The following is a 21,119-nucleotide window of genomic DNA, read 5'->3' on the forward strand; positions in this document are numbered from 1 at the left end:
AGCTCACATGTGCGATTAAAATTCAGGGGAGAAGAAGCAGAGGTTCAATTTAGAGCCCTCGGGTAGAGCACCGCTCCAATCATAATTTCCATCAGAGCCACCTCGGGGTGACGATGGGGACAGTCGGCCGAGGAAGAGCGACGATTGGAGGATGGCCGGACGCCCCATTGTGCTTATAGCCCGCAAGTACTTGTACAGCGGCAGTCACGGCCACAGCCGGCTCTCGGGGCTTTTTCCATTGTCATCCTCGCACGGAGAGCTGTCACTGCGGCGCAAAATATGCATAATCAGGTTCGATGCGCTTCCTTTTAGATGCGACTGTCGATTGAAATCGGTGGCGACTGCGGTAAACGTCATCTCTGCGCCGTTTTAATATCGTCGAGATGTGTTTGCCCGCGAGAGGAAGAAAATTTCAAAAGAGCCCGGCCCTTGCACGTGACGGCAATGCAAAATAAAAAGGCGGCGGGGGAGGGGTGCGGGGCAAGGAGACGGTTGTTCCGAAAATTTTCGCGCAAGCGCTGGTTCGGCTCCGCGAAAGCATCGACGCCGGCGCTTGAGCGGATGAGGGTATACACGCAAGACGACCAAGACGCCGGAAGAGAACTGCAGGACTGTACACGCTGTACAACAGCGAGGGGCCGAGGAGGGATGGAGCGGTGCCTTTGAAAGCCCCCCCCCCCCCCGGCGAAATTGAAAACACGCCCGTGCTACCCGCGATCCGGCTAATTACCTAAACATAATGAGGCTCCTCTCCTCGGATTTCCGGGTATTACGTTTACCCGTACCACTGTGGTAGTGTGTATATCACAATCCCAACTCTCAAAAGCTGCCCGGCGCAAGCTCCGCGCGCTCTCTACGAACCTGCTCTCGTTTATTATTATTATTTTTTTATTTATTTTTTTTTTTTTCGGGGCACGCATGACGCACGTGAGCGCAACTGGCGCCGGTCGAGATGTACTCGAAATACGCGGAATTCCCCCGTGGCGGTGTCTATATGCGCACAAGTTGCGCTCCTGTTTTTTTTTTTTTTTTTTTTTTTTCTCCACCCAATAAAACTATAAAAATCCTCCTTGTCGCCCGTCGTCTCGTAGTCTTCCATTTGCCATTGAGTACGCATATGTATACATGATTTCTCGACTCTCTGCGCTTCCGAGCACCCGTATAACTTTTGCTGCTACATCGAAAGGGCTCTTGTATTTATATTTTTTTTTCTTGCGTTATAAGTACATCAAACTCAGTATCTTGATGAGGTAAGAACTACGATCATCGGGTGACTGATGAAAAGGTAAATAGTTGGTGTGTATGAGAGCATTAGTATATGGGTTTATGTGAACTATAAAATCAAACATATAGAGATTTGTAACGCGAACGGTCGTTCCTCGGTTCACGCCCCACACCGTATATAGTAGCTGTGCAGGGACATTAGATACATTGGTAGTATTGGTACACATCTCCAAAGCGAACCAAGAAGTTTTCGAGCGCAATTACCGCGTTCCTTGTATACCTAATACGGCACGTATAAGACAAGTACACGGGTGTATATTTTCGTTTTTCTTCTCTTCTTGTGCTCGTCTCCTTCGAGTGGCCGTCGCGAGTGCAAACACACAGGACAGCCGGATCGAGAGCAGGAAAATGTCAATACTCTCCGGCGTGTCGTGTCCTCGTCGGCGGTATAATAGGTTTGGTTTGTCGAGTCAATCTCACCGGGCGAGCACGGAGGTACACAACCATGGAATGTATCATATTATGTTGTTATTGTATTTCTAGACGGGATCGCGCGATACTCGTGTCTCCCATCGGGCTGAAGGGTGACTTTTGCCTTTGTAACATTTAAAATTTTCCAACGCGTTTTATACTTGAAACAGTGCGCGACGGGCAGGGCAGCTGCCGGAGGAGCGCGAAAAGCGTATGTGGAAACGGAGGCCTGGGAATCAAACACGGAGAGCCCGTGGACAATCTACGCGTGTTTTTCCGCAGCGAGGAGGGGGGGGAGGGAGAAAAAATTGTGGAGGAGGACGAAAAATCGCGCGGCTGCCCCGTAGGTATATATATACTGTTTGCCTAAGAGAGCCCGATGCGCGACTCGGACTTCAGAGGCGCCGCCGTGCAAACTTTGCTAATGGACGCTAGACTCCCCGTGTGGTGCGCGCCGTGTGTAAGTATACGGCGGGCATCAGCCGTCGCTTCTGATGCCGATGCTGCCGACGAGGAGGAGGAGCAGCTCGACCGAACTTGACTGCCGCGGCGCATAATATAAGCATGTTTGTCCTCTGAATGTTTCAGGATGGCTGTTTAACCAACTCACTTACTGCCGCCGTGTGTTTGCACGGCGCCTCGACTCCCGTCCTTTGGTTTTTCTTTTATTGTTTTTTTTTTTTTTTTTTTTTTTCCTCTTCGTCTCTCTCTCTCTCCTCCTTTCAAGGGTCCGAGTGTATCCGAGACACCTTGCGAACTTGTCCGTCGCTTCGGTCAAACAGGCGCGATTTACTTTCCACCTCCCCCCCCTCCCCCTTGATAGTCTTGATCCCTCCCAGCGTCTCCTCCACCGAGACTTTGAAAATTCATCAAATAATCGTATACGTCTATACTGTACATAGAGGAGGAAAAATGGAGAAAATCCAAGTACCCCTGAACTTGTACGCGTTTGTAAATATTTGCCTGGGACGAGTAATTTTTGCTTGTTTTCAGTCATCGACAATATATACGCATGTAAACCCATGCAGAGTTTTAATTTTTTTTTTTTTTTTTTATTTCTTTGGAGGAAAATAGGTGTTTTTTTTTTTTTTATAAGGCCAGGCTGATGAAATAACGAGTCTTGTTGTGTGCAAATCTCTGCAGGGGTGATCTCACCCGGGGTTTTTCCCTTTCGAGCGCTGGACGTGCGATTACTTCAATCTACCGAAAAAACAAACACTCGTGCTGTACGTAATAGCTCTTCTGCGAGACCCGGGCAAAATAATATGTCAACACGTCAATTGCCCGAGGAAAATAAAACATCCAGAAACTGTCGCCTCGAGCGATAAGGTGCACGCGCCCCCGAAACCTCGTGTATTTATCATCCGCAGCCTGTCTCTCTTTTTTTTTTTTTTTTTTCCTTTCCACTTCTTGGGAGTCGCTGTGCATTGACAAGCGCAAAAAGTCACACGTGTCGCTGGTGCGCATATTACGCTCCAACAGAGAGCAAAGCTCGCGTTATTGCGGATAATGCGGCCAACTATAATACAGTAGTCGCGCTGCACGCGCTTGGCCTCCAGACGCTCGTTAACGATAAAACGAGTATACGTAATTATAATTATATACATGCGCCAAACACCGAGTCGACGGGGCCCCTGAGATAACCTTCTCCGAAGCCCTGCGTGCCTAGTAACAATAAATAATAATTATAATTTTAATAATAATAATAATAATAAAACGACAATAGTTGATAAAGTTGGAGGAAAGAGCAGTCTTTTCCCCGAGAGAAGAAGAAAGGATGAGTAAATTGATTAGGAGTTGGCTTTTGAGCGTCATATTGGGGTATATCCCTCCCGATAATGCCGGTGCGATATGAGCCCGATGATGGATAAATTTCATGCGCTAACGCGCCTCGCCGTCCGATTTTTTTTTCGTCGACGCTTATCTGGCGCGCTTGTCACCCTGGCCTTGTTCCCACTCTGATTCCCTATGTATAATCGTGATGGACTGACGCGCTAAGAAAGTCGCTTTCGTAATCGGTCATCCCGGTGCTCTTTTTTTCCCCTATCCACTTTTTGACGCCGATTTTTTTCTTTTTTTTTTTTTTTTTCTTCTCCAAGTCGGTGATATAACTTTGGGCGCTACGCGCGCGAGCGGAGATTTTTGTTTTGAAGTAGAACAGGCAAGAGACGGAGGAAAACAAGAAAGAAGGAAAAAATCCGCTGAGTCAGATGATCGTTTAGCTCGGGACGAGGAGTCGTACGCAGCGGCGACAAACGCCGGGTTTTTTACTTTTCCCGGGGCGAAGCACGGGTGGTCGAGCGGCCGCAAATTACAGGGTCAGAGTACGTCGCCCGGAAGGCAGAGCAGTCGGCCCGCACGCGCATCCGTAATCGGCTACCGGATAAATCGACGACGATCGGCGATTCGCAATCAGCCCCGCTATTGTCGCCCTCTTGTTTTATTACTTGCTATTCCACGGGCGTCATGCCCCCCCCCCTCCCTTTTTTTCCTCGTTTTTTGCGCGCTCGGCCGATCCGAGGAAAAATGTGCGGCACGTGCGTGCGGCAAATGCGTTCTCAATCAATTTTCTCCGGCAAATTCCACATCTGAATGCTGAGCTCTCGAGCACACGTGGGTTATATATATACCTATGCCGTTGTATTCGCGGGCACGTCACTACGCAAACCAAGTGGAATGGCAGGGCTCTCGAGCAATTTCCCGATATCGATTTCTCACTTGAGCGCGACATTTCCCCGGCACGAATTTTCCTTCCAAAAGTTCAAAGGACCCGTCCCTCGTCCTTGCTCCGCTCCCTCGTGGGGCGCGAAAAAAAAGTCCCTTTTTCACAGCTTATTTATGCATCAAACGGCATCTAGGCGCCGTGGATTCTGAATTTTTTAAATGCTACCCCCCGAGCGAGTCCGTTGGTACAGTAGGTACTTATTTCTGCGAAAGTAATCGCTTTTCGGCCTCCCTTTCTTCGGCTCTCCCGCTCTTCTCTTATTCTCGGGGATTTCGTCACTGCAAAAGTAAATGTGTTTATGTATTTCATAACGGGAGATAAGTAAGTGGTGCTTTGGAATCTAAAAAAATACGATTACGAGCTAAATTTAGCCAGCTATGAGTAGCGTGTTCAAATATCGTTTCAACCTTTCTCTTTCACCCAGTCTTCGTTGTCGTTTAATTTCCGCAAGCGGTGTCATTATTTTTTCGGTGAAAAGTTACAATACAAGTCCACGTGAAATCAAATGGAAAATCCATTTTTTTTCTTCCAATAATTTTGTACTATTTAGCGTTGTTATGTGCAAGAAGATTCGTAAAGGTAAAAAATGTAGTTTTTTTTTTTTTCATTTTACACTCAAACATACACGTAAGTTTTATTCTTATCAGAGTTACATTGCCTTTTTAAACCTCAAACTCGAGACAAGTATTGTGACTTTTTTCACCAAAGCGTCCAAATGAAAAACAATTCCCTTTAAGTGTATTGTATACCCAAAACGATACACGGTAGACTGTGCGTTGTAAAAAGAGCGTCGCACATCTGTCGGGTCTTCTGTATTTGCTCCGGGGATACTTAAATATTTGTCAAGTGCTCGGTTATAAGTTTTGAGGTGCAGGATGTCCCCAATGGGAAAATCAAAGTCGAGCTTCCACGCACGATGCCCACGATGCTTCTCACAATGTTTTTTCTCTGCCTCCCTGCTTTTTTTTTTTTTTTTTTTTTTTTTTTTTTTTTTTTTTTTTTTTTTTTTTTTTTTTTTTTTTTTTTTTTTTCGTACAGGCACACAAGAGCAGACGGAGCTGCGGTACACGCACGGCAAGGAACAAGACGACGTCGTCCGGGCGGCGGCGGTCGATAGTGGGATGAATCGAATGGTTGGCTGCTCCCACCTCCTATCCCGAGCTCTCCTCGCTTTTTTCTTTTTTTTTTTTTTTTTTTTTTTTTTCATTCCATGGCCACGCGTGGAGAGAGAGAAAAAGTCACCCCTGTACGCGCCATACTACCACTCTCGCGAGCGAGCAAAGACGACCCCACGGCCCTATACCTATATGCTCGCCTTTATGTACATATAGGCACTGCGTGTGCGTGTTTGCGAGTTTCTTCGCTCTGCCGCTTTCTGCCAAAGTGGCGCCACATTTGGAGCAAACTCCCACGATCGAGCGAGACTTTATGGAAGTGAAGGCGAGGTGAGCCACCCCTGGGCACGCATATGTATAGTATATATATATTTGGCTCGCTCCTTCCTCGCCACCTCGAGCTGATACGCGTGCAACCCCTTCTGTCCCTCTTGCCCCCGTCGAGACTCTTTGCGCGCGCGCGAAAATTTCCTCCGTGCTCCGTGGGCTCCGCATAGGTGTGCCCAGCTATTTTTTTACCGAGCACCACCAGCTCTGCACACGCCACCTCGCACGCAGCTCTGATACAGCCGCAGCAGCCACCCCTTTGCGAGCTTATTTTTTTTTATTTTTTTTTTCCCCCTCGCTATGTTTATTTGCACAAGCCGGGCAGGCACGATTTTGCGCTAGAGTGACCCCGCCTTCTCCTTCTTCGCCACTTTTCTTTTGCTATGCCATTGCTGCCAGCCGGGCGAGATTACGGCCTCGTGTAAGTATACGTATATACACGAGCTCGTTTTTTTCTCGTCAGCCCGAAGCGCTAGTGTGAGTCGGTTATTTGTCTAGCCACTTTTTTAAATTAATACGTGCACGTGACGTTGTGCTTCTTTCATAAAAATAAAAAAACATTTTGACCTTTTTTTTTTTTTTTTTTTTTTAATGAGCATCTTGATCTTTTTTTTTCTCTCCCTCTGAAAAAAAAATTTTAAAAAAAAATGCCCGAGTTTTGGTGCTTACGAAAAAATATACATTAATAGCTTATATGGAACGAGTGTAGGTGTACATGCCGGCCACCAAGGCGCTTATTTCGTATTCCCTCGGGAGCCTTATCGATGGCTTTTGTCTCGGCGTTCTTTCGCCTCCCCTATGGCCCCGCTCGCCTACTCCTTTTCTTTTTTGTCTTCTCGGAGCCGCTGCTTCCGTTGGCTGGTCGACGATGGAAGCCGCGATACTAAATTAGAACCGAGAATACTTGCTTTGATCGGACGAAAGAGTAAAAAAAAAAACACCAGCAGGTCCTGGAAAAATCAAAGGTCCATCTCGACTTTTGTTCATACGCCCGATCAAACGCGAGCCAAATGTTTTTTCAATCCCTTTGAATTAAAACCAATCGATCGTCCTGAGTGGGTATCGGGAAAAAAGCCCGGTAATTGAAGTGGGTTTTCATTTATTACCAAAAAAAAAAATGTACAATGTACTTTTGTACGTCTTCACCTTTTTGACGACTGTAAAATGAAATAATTGGCACCGCTCAACGATTCATAGAGTGAAATTGATGAAAATAGTAAAGCTGTGCATGGGTATGGAGCTGGATGATGATGAATGTACATAGGGTAAGCCAACACGGCTATATGTGTGGTTTGGCATCGCCCGCGCGCGACTTGAATGTTACCGATGTCGTCCTCGATAATATGCATTCAATAGGTCCGTGCGTTATATGCAGGTATAGGGGGTATACGTGGCGAAGGACGAGAAAGGGGGTGGGAAAACAAACAAATTGCCATAGCGAGCTGGAGAGGGAAAGAGAATAGGACGCGCGGAGGAGGGCCGGGGGGGGGGGAGAGCTCGCAAGGCGCCGACGCGCTGTGCCGGACTGAAGCTCGTTAAAACGAGGCGAGTCGCGCCCTTTATCAGGCTCGGGCGTGTCCGGCGGCCCTTTACTCGGCCTGCGAAGGAGAGGAAGAGGGCGATATACACACACACACACAGGACACGTATATAAGATGGACGCCGGCGCCTTGTATACCTACCTCTTTCTCTACCCCTTTGAGAAGGAGAGCTGCATGTATGTATATATATATAGGTAGGTATGGCTAGCAGGAGAGAGAGAAGGTAGACCCGGAGAATCGCTCGATCGGTCGTAAAGCACCTCGGGCCTGCTCTTTCTCGTGATTCCAAGTAGGTGGGCTCCAGGTAGCTCGGAGATAGCCCGGACAGAGTCATTAGCCGCGTCGGCTCCTGTGTGCCTCCCCCCCCCCCGCCCCTCGATCTCTTCTTTTTCCATCGCCACTAACAGCAGTAGCTAACTCTTCGACTCACTTATCTCGCCCCGCGCGGTCAATTCTTCATCGCGGTGTACGTGTGTGTGAGCCCACACTCCAAATTAGTAGGTATACACCTATACGCCCGTTGTTACGGACAAATATACCTATGCTACTCAGGTATGCACTATCAAGCGCTATGTTATTTCTTTTTTTTTTTTTTTTTTTTTTTTTTTCTACTCTCATAGACAGCGCGTGCACGGGAGTTGATTTTACTGCTATACTCTTGCAAATGCTTCAAGATTGCCATAGGCCGGTTTTAAAACAGTTTTATCGCCAAAAATAATCGCACATTTGATTTATGTAGGTGTATACGCAGCGCGTACGGTGGTATTCCTCTAATTGAACTCACAGGTGATGAGCATCGAAGAACGGTATATATTTACTGTATAGCCTATAGATCCGATGGCTGAGTGAATCCTGATGGAAATTCTTTTATGCTGCAGAGCCCTAATGAGCAGAGCTCGGGCCGGGGGTTGCACGAGTGAGATATCTCGCGGTTAAACGAATCGTGGAAATGAGCATCGGCCGAGGTGGATGTAGTATATACCTACGAATTAATCATCCTCGTGAAAATCGTAAAATATTGCACGTGCAAAAAATATGTTACTTATACATACATAAATAATAATGCGCGTATCTTCGAAATTGGCTCTAAATTTGTCGTAATTTTGATGATTACCGCGAGGTCTCTGCTCCGTGTAACGCACCTACTTGATAATTGAAAGTGGAAAAAAAAGTTGTTTTTCCAGCTCGACACCAAAAGTCTTTTTCAAAATTTTTTCGAGACTTAGAAATATTGTCCAGTATACATTGAAAGGTAGGAATGTAATTTTTATAATTCGATCAAGTAGAACCCAATGAAAAATCAAAACTTTTTTTTTCAATACATATAATATAAAGTGATAATTCCAAAGTTTTGAAAAAATTTCGATCACATACCCTGAGTAGATGCAGTAAAAAATGTAGCATCAAATATACGTTTCATTGGCTTCGAAACACTTAAGTTTGCCCAACTTTTAAAAATTTTACAGGCTTATATGAGCTACGCTACTTTTTAGGGGTGAATCAACATCTGCCCGCCATTAAAATTTTTGCCCAACCGATTCATTTTAATCGGGTAGGCGCAGAGCGAGAGAGAGAGAGAAACGTCTCAAATAGCGCATAAAGTAGCGTGTGAGTGCGAGCGTATGCACATTATACGTGCACATCGGTGGAGGTATTTGATAGGCTAATGCCAAACGGCTAGATTAGCGTTATCTCGGCGAGCGCTAATTATTCGCCTTTGTGGTGGAGACGGCGCGCCGCCACGGTCTTATACCGCCAATGCCACTCCGATCGGTGCCCCTTGGCTGCATATATACATATATTTTATTTATTGCTCCAGCAGCCTCAGAGTGCACGAGACAGTCGGGTCGGCTGTTCCTCTTCCTTCTCCTTCTTCTGCTTCGATAGTCGCCGACGCCGGTCCGCGCGTTTACTTGGGTACTCCGATGCATCACTTTATCTTTGCGCTCTGCACTCGCGATAATCGTTATTACATTGTGAAACCATCGGAAATTTTCGACTCCATACCTCTTACTGGCTTTTCCACCGATTTCAGGGGCGAGAGTGTCGCGTTCCCTCTTTGGGTGAAAAATGTTTTCCTTCCTCGTGGCTCGTCCATGATACACCTACACTAGACTACTACCATCACCGGTAAATATAATAAATATAAGTACTCGAGCATATAGCGGCGATGATTTAAACTGGCGTATGCAATATATAAATAACACTCGAGGAAAATCCTATACAGAACACACACACGAGTGCCAACCTTGGCCAGCCGATCATTGTAACTATCTTCTACTGGTCTGTACGTCCACGCACATATTATATACCCTATACATGTGTATCACTCCAAGTTTTGCGTTATAAAAATAAGCTCCGCTGGTCGATCGAATTACACCGGATGAAAAATTCATGCGCCTACTGCTGTAGCCATACCAGGCCGTCAAGGCTTCTATATGTTTTTTTTTTTTTTTTTTTTTTTTTCTCCTAGCTACTTGTAATGCGTAGGTATTACACGTATAGGCACATATAAACAGTTTTGCATATTATACACTGTGCGTGCTGTAGTATATTAATACACGTGTAGTATTAATACAAGTTGTATTATCGACAAAAGCTGCTGTCGGGTGGGCTTTCGTGCGTCGTTTCCGTCGCTGCTATAAGCAATTCGTTGAGGAAAAAAAAAAAAAAAAAAAAAAAAAAAAAAAATTAGGTACAGACTTCCTTTTGTATTCGCTTTATCCTCGCCCGCGTATATATATATATATATTTGCCGCACACAATTAAACATCGTGGCGTCTGTTCAGTGTTTTCTTTGTCCATCGGCATCGTAGCCCATAAACGCTCTCCCCAATCATATGCGCGTAAATAACGCGTTTAGCGGCATAGTACTCGCGTTTCAAATGTAAAAATTTCGCGTGATAAAAGAGCACGCGCAATTAGGTATTTATTTCCCTCGCGGCCAGGGAACATATTTATTTTAATATCGTTTAAAAACGCTTCTGCGCATGCGTAGAGGCGTTGTTTCACTATATTTCGAGCGTAAAAGCCAAATAACGCTCGCGTTAAAAACGCTGAATAAGGCCCCTGAGTGCCCGTTTTTATGCCCGGCCCAACTGCTTAACGGCTTCTTGAGAGCGCGGTACTACGTATAGGTACCCGCGCGATATGGCTCGAAAAATCCACAAAGAAATAATGAAAAAAAAATAAATAAAAGGGCAGGGAGAGTGGCGGTCATCGTGGCTGTTTAAAGATTTTTAACGTTCGGCGCATAGTTGCAGAAACGACGACTCGAAGGTAATAATTTATCGGCTCGTTTTTAAAACGAATCTTGGCTCTCTCTCCGTTCCCGCTAAACGTGCCTCCGCATCCGCGAAAAGCCCAGGCCATCACCGCCAAAGTCGTAAACGCGCCTATACATGATGTTTCTCACTGCGGCTTTACGAGGGGACGCTCGAGCTGCCCCGCGGCAAATTTTATTGAGCGCAACTCTGTTGCTCAACTTAAGCGCCAAACGATAAGTACTTTATAACAATAATAATAATAACATGACCGGCGCGACTACTGTGTAGGATATGGGGCATGTATTGTAGCTATGATGTATGAAAAAAAAAAAAAAAAAGAAAAAAGTTATCGAAAGGCTTATCGCGTTATTCAAAGCTAAAGTCCGGATCTTTCGAGCAAGAGGCCAGAGATGGATGGACGGAGAGGGTTTCGGAGGCCGTGTATAGCGTCTAGATCGATCACGGCATCACCAGGTCTGGTCTGATGGTCGTTGAATAAATTGTACGGAGGTGGAGGAGGTAGTGCCGGTCAACCTTCGGAGCCAGCGCCACGGGGGGCCTGCTCGGCCGGAAATTACTCCGATTCGCGCCTTCCTATGCACACGTTGTACATATATATAGGTATACCTACCTATACCAACATCTGCACTTTTGATTCATGCCTCTGCCGACCCATTATGTATATCTACGTCCACTGTATACAGATACGCGCAGACCACTTATTTTATTCGCCAATGCAAAGACGTTGCCTTCTGCCAATGTGAGTAGAGGATAAACCGGGACTTGATGTGGCTCGATGTGATATTTATTGTTGCAACCTCTACGTGCTCTATATGCCTCTTTATCTCTATACTCATCCGTGTGTGGATAATTAATTTATTTGATGTATGAAGGAAAGCAAAAAATAAACATCGATAATGGGAGAGATAGCGTATACGAGTGGCATAAAACAGTCTGTCCCAATGTAAGCTCTGCTTTTTGTTGCAGACGATACTGAACTCGATGCACAAGTATCAGCCGAGGTTTCACCTCGTCCGAGCCAACGACATCTTGAAGCTGCCCTACTCCACCTTCAGGAGTTACGTGTTCAAAGAGACGGAATTCATCGCAGTCACGGCGTACCAAAACGAAAAGGTAAGCTTTGGTTCATTTCTTTGAAATAAATAAATTTAAAAAAAAAAGCGAGGGGGTCTATCGATTGCCGGCGTCGACGAAGAAATGATAAATTTCATTCTTCGTATCGCGTCCCGTTGCGTCACTCCGCAATCCAAACCAAAAAACCACACGAGAGTCCAAATTATCTAATCTGAATATTCGTACGTATAAGCACTTTGAATGTTTCGTCAAAGTTTTGGCTCGGAAGATGCGCTAAGCCAATAGCAACCCAAAGCAGCCGTACCTATACTCGATCGCGAGAAATCGAGAAAGAAAAAAATCGGACGGCCGAGCTAATGAGCGATACAACGCGAGATGGTCATGTACACGTATAATAATAATGTATGAACTTTGAGTTGATGCAGTACACAGTCCAGCGTCGCCTGCGCGCAGTGGGGGTAGTATGGGTATCGGCGCGCGTGTATATAGGTGCAGCTTTCCTGGAAAGCCCCGGTTCTCGGTACGCGTTACATTCGTGGGGTGCGCTGCACACCCGCGTGCGCCATATTTATCGCTCCCGGGCGATCGTAAAGGCTTGGCTTTGTTCGATTTTTCAGAAGGTTCGCATTAAAGATTCCTTCCTATCCTCGCCGCATCTCTCCCCTTCTCCCAGTACACACGTGCGCGCTCTCCTATCCGTCGCGCTTCTCCCGCTCGTCTCTTTCTTTCCCCCTTTACTTCGTCCTTTTCCACTTTTTGTTTTTTGCCCTCTCTTTCCTCCCTCCTCCGTGGCGTCGCTCGCTCGATCAACGTCCATCTCTCGTCGTTTAGAGCGCGAGGGTTGTAGCGCATCGCCAACGCGATGGAGCCGCGCTTTTCATTGAGATACGTCCCGAATTCCACCGAACTCTCCTACTCCGCGCTGCAGATGAACCTAAAATTCGGTCGCCCAACGAGTCGTCTCTTATCGGTAATATAATGTACAGCGACGAGCGATCCCGAGCCGTAGCCGCGGACACTCGAAAGTGACGCTCTCGATCATCGCTTCGTTTAGATAAGCGTGCGACTGCTCGCACGAAAACAGAGCGATCGGTCTGTACGCGGGTGGTGTTTTGCTCCGAGTATATACTCACCAAGAGAGAGAAACCGAAAACCCTTAACTGAATGGAGCTCTGTGTGTGTATGTACATACCGATGCCGCCAAGTGCGGGGAAAGATATATAGTATCGTAGCTTTTATCGTTATCGTCTGACATTTATGTGTTTATTTTCTTTTATTTTCAGATAACGCAGCTGAAGATCGACAACAATCCGTTCGCGAAAGGATTTAGGGACACAGGTGCGGGCAAGCGGGAAAAAAAGTAAGTCGAAGCCAATACCCACATTTATATATAAAATTTCCTTGAAATGACGAGAAAAAAAACGCAAATCAGCAATCACCCCGTGAATTTTATGTAAGTATACTTATATACACGTCAGTTATTACGAGTGTGGATCTACGTTACAAACGTCGTCGGCAATAAAACACTTGTAATGTGACGATTCGCTCAGACTCTGGCGCAAACGGTCCTAAATGTCTCGCGCTCCGCAAAACACGCACGACCATGGAGCCGAACACGCGGGACGTATGGCGAGTCGTAAATCGTACCTACACTCGCCTACCCAATTGATTCCCGCGCGCCAGCTAACTCTCTCTCTCTCTCTCGTTTTTTTTTCCTTTTTTATTTCCTTTTTTTTTTTTTTTTTAATCTTCTACCCTACGGCACTGGGGCTGGTTATACGGGATATCTCCCCCGACTCCCGGAACATAAAATCCGAGTCGGCGAGGGGGCGCCTCTCCAGTTATCTCCGTTTCGACATCCACACCCACACCCACGTATGTACGTGTATGCATACGTGCGTTTGTGTGTATATCCGCTCGGCAGCAGTGGTGGAAGGGCTCATTTGCACCCCCAGGGGGAGCCCGCTCGGAAGCTCGGGGACGAGAGGCGGATACCCGCGCCGGCTCATTTGTATTCAATATTGCGAGTTTACGAGCTTATGCGCGCCACCACCACCACCACCGCAAAGAGATAGCGCCAATGGGTCCAGGAGGGGGTGAGAGCCCATCGTTTCAATTTCATCGGCTGCGTATACTCGCCTCTGTCTTCCATCCGTGATGCTGTGCAGCGTGTGTACGCAGATAGACCGCGTATATATATACTCTGTTGTACGCATACGGGGGACGGGGCTTCTCGCGAGTGAACTCGAGTGGATTTTGATGACGTTACGTTGCGTTACGTATGCATGGAATATAACGTATAGGTACACGTACAAACGGGCTCTTCCACCCAGCTGATGTACAACTAAATGAAAGCGAGAGAGGCGTTTGATGGGCAGTACAACCATCATCCACATCTGTGTAACGCTATGTACATACCTACCTACTGTACTATACGTTTTCTTTGAATAATGAAAAATAAGTTAAAGTTGAGAGTGGTATCGAGTTGGGGGGTATACAACTGTATAATTTTGCCAATGCGCGCGAGGCCATTATATAATATATAGAGTTGAAAATGCAGCGGCGCGCGCTTGGTCCTCCTGTCGCGCCAATCTCGTCCTCAGCCTCGCAAAAAAAGCGCACCAACGAGATCCAATATGGCGCGTGCATTATAATACCCGCGCGGTATTTCACGCATGGCTTGACCGGGCGGCAGACCTTTCGTTCCGTTTGATGGGCCCAGCTATATGTGTTTCGGGCCATCCTCTCCTCCTCTATTCCTGTATATACTCGTATATGGGTACAAGATCTCCGTTTTATTTGTTTCTTCCTTTTGGCCAAAGTCTTGGTCAACGAACCCATCACAATCATGACCACGACGATGATGATAATTCGACTCGTCGTTTGACTTTCGAGGGCTCGGGCGCTCGCGTGTTGCGTTTCGGCTAATTGAGCTCTCTTCTGTGTTTTCTGCGCTTTTGTTTCTTTTACTCTCCGGGCTACAAAAGACAAGAGGGACGAAAAAAGGCCAAAGTATAGCGCTTGCCTCGATCAATCAATAAAAGAAAAGATCGGATCGCAGCGGGGCGTGCTCTGTGTGTATATATATATGTATATTCGGAATTAGAGAGCGCGGCCAAAGGGAGCCGGCACCCCTCGGCTGGAGGAGTCTTAAAGACGGGGCCGTGCGAAAGGAAATTTGCGATTCCGGGGCTGTCACCCGGAGGTTTCGTGTCGCCACAATATAACGGCAGCCGGGGGAAGGCGAGATATAAAGTACAGGGAACTTCGAAAGCGCTGGCTTGTGATTTTAATTTTACCGACCCCACCCTACCCCTTGGGAGATTAGACACTGTGAGCCGAGCACTCGACGCTATCATTTTTCGTATACGCAGGACGCGTTTCGCTCTTAATTTTTACAAACGCCTTTTTACAGCGAAATTTTAATCACATCACGGGTACAAGTGAACCGCGCCCTGGCTCCGTTTCTCCAGTTTTAAATACAAATGTCCAATCTCGTTAAACGTAATGGTGCATCAGGGGCGAGGCTAATGTACCGATGTGCGGGCTACACCGTATATATACCGGCAGTACCGGAATTCGTGCGTGTAAATATATAATATAATCCCGTGAAAATATGCAGCAACAACAGCAACATATTATACACCCGTAGGTATATAGGTATAGGTAGGTACGTAGCATACTGCGGGCGTACAAAGGCTGAAAAGTACAGGAGTCTCGAGCGAGTTAATCGAGAAAATATGCAAAGCAGGGACGCATCGCCGTGTTGCGGCTCCTAATTAGAATAAGGGTTAGTTTTGGCTTATGCTTTCGGTTAAGGGTGGTGGCGGTGGTGGATGGCGCAAATAGGAGCAGCTCGCACGCAACGCGTATACACTTTGAACCAACAGCGGCGGCTACACGGGGGCTTGGAACACAGCCAATCATCGGATTAGCATAGCGATGCTCCTCGGGGGCGGCGCTATCGTTAACGTGGCCACTTGCGCGCCGCTGGATGGGGGGGCATTGAATTTTATATCAAGCCACAAAGAGAGAGAGAAAGAACACGACGAGGTTGCATAATAATAAAGCCCGGCGCGTCAGCTTATTCCACCCTCTGCGAGTACTATATATACGGTTTTTATGTATATATATATATACCTACTGCGCCACTGCCGCGTGTTTCGCAGCTCATTCGTGCCACCTACTCCGTGTGTGGGTGTATTGTATACGCTCGCTTCAATTACCTCGAAAGAAAAGAAAAAGAGGGAAAAAAAAGTAAAACACACCGATACGGTGTACGCCGCGATCGGCTTATTTATAATTCATTCGCGCCCCATTTTTCGTCTCTTCGCTCGTTATGAGCCCTTGCAGCTGTATCATCAAGGACAACAAACAGTCCTTGATTGCAAAATACGCGTATGATTTTCAGACTGCAGATATGTCTATATATTTTTGTAAATAATTTTCCGTCAGCGTTGGACCGGTGAAAAATCGAAGCAACGAGAGCTCGACAAAGTATACGCCGAACCCCTTACGCATTACCCATATACGTGGAGAATCCCGTGGAGTTCTAGTGCACTATCGATTAGCTGCATGCACTCGTAAACTCTTGTATACTTACTTAGTTTCACACCAGCTGCTGCTGTTTTCGTCGCATTTTTCAACTAAACACACCTATACGCGCAAAGGCCCGTCCAATTGCGTCACTGCCTAATGAGTATATATAGGTAAACGTTAATACGTTGGTCGACACGTGTGGGTACAATCGGTGCTTGCAAGCTCGTTGGACGCGCGGCCTACACGTGTCATACGTGTATAAGGGTTGTAGGCGACGTGCTGGTGAAATAATCGCATTACACGGCATTAGGGGAGCTGCTGATAGTACACAGCTCTCGTGGCGTCTCGTGAACACGCGAGCGCGGAATAAGTAACGCGATAATCCTCCCGTAATACCACCCGATATGATGTTTTTTTACGGGTCGACCAAGAATATTGTCGTTGTAAATACATTGCTTCTAGTTTCGCGGTGAAAGTAGCCCTTTTTTGCCGATGATAACAGAAACAGTGTTTTTTGGCTTCACCGATGCTGGTTAAAAAAAAAAAAAAAAAAGAAAATTTTCTTTTTCTTTTCACCAAGTACATTCGCTTGATCAATCGTGTTATACAAAATGTACTTTATCGAATTATACCTTCGTCGTGTGTACGTGTGCGCTGTCACAGGCAAGCTTACGAAAGGCGCGAATCGCAATGTTAGACACGAAGTAATCCTCGGGGCAAAGCTTGCACATTGACGCATCAGTGTTAGGTACGTACAATAGAGTGGCTATACGATGAGTTGAAATGTAGTTTGCTGTTGTCGCTGTAGCTTTCACGATTGTTGTTATTACTGCTGGTAGTCTTGAGAGGATTCACACAGTAATTGGATTTCAACTACACGTATACTGTCAATTGGTTAACGCAGAGTATACGTACGTATACACCTGCATCTCGTGCTTTACATATTATCTTGTATGGTTGCCGGAGTCAGGCTTCGGTGCTATATCCCCGATACTTCGGCTCGGTCGTTGCATATTCATGCTCATACTTTTTTCGAGCACCGATGAAATAGTCGTCAATTTTATTGACTCGAGATAAATTTCGTTTATATTGTATTGGAAAGCCATTGATTTTTAAGCTAAGCCATTTAGCGTGTGCTCCGTCAATATTAAGAAATGATGGCCCGAATGTTCAATATTTGAAAAAATTTCAATCATTGATATGTTTGGGTTAAAAATTTTTCCTTTTTTTCTACTTTATGCTTTATTTAAATGTACAATTTGTTCGATCGAGAGAGTTTTCCCAGCTCTTAAAGTCAATGCGTATACATGTTTGTTTTGACTGTCTAGTTTGTATCGAAAAAAAATTCAAAGCTACTCAAATGAACATCCATGTACATGCCCATCGATGTATCTACGCATGTAAATGTATACATTAGTAGCTTTGCCAACCTCAACTCTAGTTACATCGTACCTATATACACATCGAATAATTTATGAAGATCGAATTTCAACGACTTGCCGAGTAGGTATTATTAAAAGTCACGTCTGCCCGGAATAGTGTTACACGGCGCAGGTATACCGTTTGAAAGCCTGCCACACACATGAAAAGTTCATTTGGCGAAGGATAAGTTATAAAACTACTTTGCTAAAACTTTTACCGCGAGTGTAGTATATAGGTGAGCACGTATACGTGTGTATATAGTACGTACACATGCGTGCAGACACATATCGCGCTACTCGAGCCGCTATCGTATAAGCATACAATAATATATATATATACTTAGCAAAAAAAAGACGGCTAGCTGAAAAGGTGCCAAAGGCGCAATTAAGATAATTCGCTCTAGTACCTCGTACTTGTGCAGTGCAAGCACATATATTGTATACTATATTGTAGGTGAAAATGCCGCAAATACGCTAGCGCTCATCACGTGGCAGTTGGCTCTTTGTACGCGTTACAATGATATTAAGTAGGTACACTAACATAATAAATGCATATATATGTATGCACAAAACGCACCGGTAAAGGTATACGTAAACTGGAGACCGACAGAGAGCGCTCCCGTCCAACATATTATCGACGTCGACGGCTGGTTTGCGTTTTTTCTCTATACTTGAATTTTGCAAACTGCTTTAATTTATGATATTATGTAATAATGTGTAAGTACGTCAGTGGCACCGTAATGACCCTCGCACTCGGCGTGTCTTCTTTTTGTTCCAGCAGGCAGGCACTGCTGTCGGTGTCGGGCAGCGGCTCCCGGCTGTCGGGCAGCCTCGGGGGGCCCGGCTCGCCGGACAAGCGGCGCTCCTCGACCAACTCGGGCAACGACTACCTGGACGACGAGGACAAGCTGCTGGACGTCGTGGGCCCGGACACGCCCCACCCGCGCGACCGAGACCTCAGCGACCGGGGCGACGGCTCCGAGTCCTCGGGCTCCGAGAGCGGCGGTTTCTCGGGACCGGGTGCCGCCGGACACCACGTCGGGGCGGCCGATGGCCCACGGCCGGACGTCTCGGTGGGCCCGCCCCTGCACCCGCCCCTCATACCTTACCTGTACCCACCGGTGCCGGGACTGTACCCAGGACCGGGACACCTGCTACCCCCGGGACACCTGGCTGGGCTTCACGGGGGTGTGACGCCCGGTATGCTGTTCAACGCCCAGTTGGCCCTGGCGGCCTCGCAGCACCCGGCGCTCTTCGGCCACTACCCGCATCCCCTGGCGAGCCCGTTACACCAGCTCAAGGGCCATAGGTTCGCCCCGTACAGCTTGCCGCCGTCGCACGCGCCCTCGCACGGCTCGGCCTTCGAGACGGTCACGCCGGGCAGTAGGGGCACGACCCTCAGCCCGCGCTCGCCCCCGCCCCGACCGGCCACGGGCTCGCCCAGTCCCGCAGGGGGTGGCGCCGGGGCTGGCTCCTCGGCGACGGCGGAGCTCAAGTCGATCGAGAACATGGTCAACGGGTTGCAGGAGAAGCGGCCGCGGACGAGTCCCGCGGAAGCGGCAGCCGGGAGCCCGTGACAGGACTGCTCTCAGGAGGGGACGCCCCGCTCGCTGGACGAGGACAGGAGGCTGGGGGCGCAGCCCGACTCGACGTCCGAGCTGCCGTCGTAGCCGAGGCCCCGCTCCGGGCTCCCTGGCCAGGGCCTTTACCCCCAAATCCATACCTAGATTCACCCCATACTATAATTATATAGTATATATATATATTTACAAAGTGCAATTGGACGGAGGCGGTAGGTGCTCGTGCGCGGCGTTCTGATCATATTGTGTGGCGATGTACATATTATATACCGGCGACTGTGGCGATATTATAACGATGAGTCCCCCTCTCTGCGGCTAGAGCACAATTCTAAATCGAGTATTATATTATATTATTACAATTTATTATTAATATTTTAGCATTATTCTAATTATTATTGGCGCGTGATTGTGAGTGCGCGCGGGCGGGCGTGTGTGTAATTTTAACTGTGCGTTTGTGGACGAAAGTGTATACGTACATATTTATATATATATATATTTTGTTAAAAAGTGCATCATCGCGCGTACGGAGAAACCGACGATTGTTCCCTTTATCTTTTTTTTTTTTTTTTTTTTTTTTTTTTTTTTTCGTTTTGTTTTGAGGATATTTTATGTCGTTGTTGTTATCGTGACCCACTGCCACCTCTCTTCTCCCTCTCCCGCCTCTCTTGTCCAATCAAACTTTATGTCTTACAATTTTCGATGCTTCAATGAAGACAAGCAGTTTTTTGTAAAATCTACAAAGACACACACGGGCCGTCGCGGGCGTTTTACTGTGAAATTGTGCGATAATTTTTTTTTTTTCCTCCATCAATCGAAAGAGTACAAACATCCGAGTTTCTCCGTACGAGTTTGTGCTACCGGTAAAATTGATCAAAAATAGACAAAAAGAGTGGGTGTGACAAAGGCTATTGGCGAAAGCGTGAACTGTGAGGTTGGTTATGAGGTGTCTATATGTTCTGAGAGCATCTTCCGCGGTTAACTCGTGAAATCGCAATAATCCACGGGTATACTCGAGGACGCGCGATGTGTACATTATATACGTAACTTGTTCGAATGAATTGACCATTTTTCACGCACCGGTCCCACCAAATTTCAAGTGCGTGACAACAATCGGACACAGATGTTGCTGTGGGTTTTAACGTGGGATTTTGTTGGAACGAGTTACGAGCATGTGACTTTCACCCTCGACCACGACAAAGTGTATAAGAAAATTTTATTATTATTATTATAATCATTATCATTCTTATAATTATTATTAAATGATAATTGCAATATAAACGCATCTCTACTACTTTCAAGTCCCTGTACATATGTACCCTAGTGATATTATATTATATCTGAATATAAAGAAATAAATTAATTAATTAATAAACAATGAAAAAGAAAAAAAAAACAATTTTAAACATTTAAAAAACAAAGTTAATAAATTTATTAAGCTACTGTCTAGTATCGAATAACTATTAATATCGTAAATTGAAAAGTTTACGAATCTTCGATGAATCTCGATTGCGCGCGAAATCGTCAATAAAGCGTAAGCGTCTTTTTTCTTTCTTTCTTTTTTTTTTTTTTTAATCTCTCATTCGCTTTTTTCTTCGCATAACGCAATAAAATGGCCTCAGTCACTGAGGTTGTATTGATACAATTGAAGAAAAACCGAGCAGGGTGGTGATTATGCAAAATTTCGCGCTGTAGACGCATGTAGCGAGAAATTTTTATCAATAGAATAAAAAAAAAAAAAAATTATAGAGTAAAAATTTCGGGGTGAGGGGGGTGATTTTTGTGATTCGATTATCCAATAGTAGTTAGGAAAAAATA

At 46.2% G+C, this 21,119-nt stretch overlaps 1 protein-coding gene across 1 annotated transcript in view; it reads left to right on the forward strand.

Moving 5' to 3' along the window:
* Positions 1-19,843, forward strand: part of bi (T-box transcription factor bifid) — an 85,120-nt gene extending 65,277 nt beyond the window's left edge. Inside the window, exons 5-7 of the mRNA XM_089588840.1 lie at positions 11,657-11,803; positions 13,048-13,124; positions 18,503-19,843. Coding sequence (XP_089444966.1) covers positions 11,657-11,803; positions 13,048-13,124; positions 18,503-19,301 — 1,023 coding nt within the window. The 3' untranslated portion in view covers positions 19,302-19,843. The remainder of the gene's footprint in view (positions 1-11,656; positions 11,804-13,047; positions 13,125-18,502) is intronic.
* The last annotated feature ends 1,276 nt before the right edge of the window (positions 19,844-21,119 follow it).

This window comes from Copidosoma floridanum, unplaced genomic scaffold (assembly GCF_036245765.1).
Source record: "Copidosoma floridanum isolate Cflo_tuat_1 unplaced genomic scaffold, Cflo_Japanese_pri ptg000007l, whole genome shotgun sequence".
NCBI lineage: Eukaryota > Metazoa > Arthropoda > Insecta > Hymenoptera > Encyrtidae > Copidosoma > Copidosoma floridanum.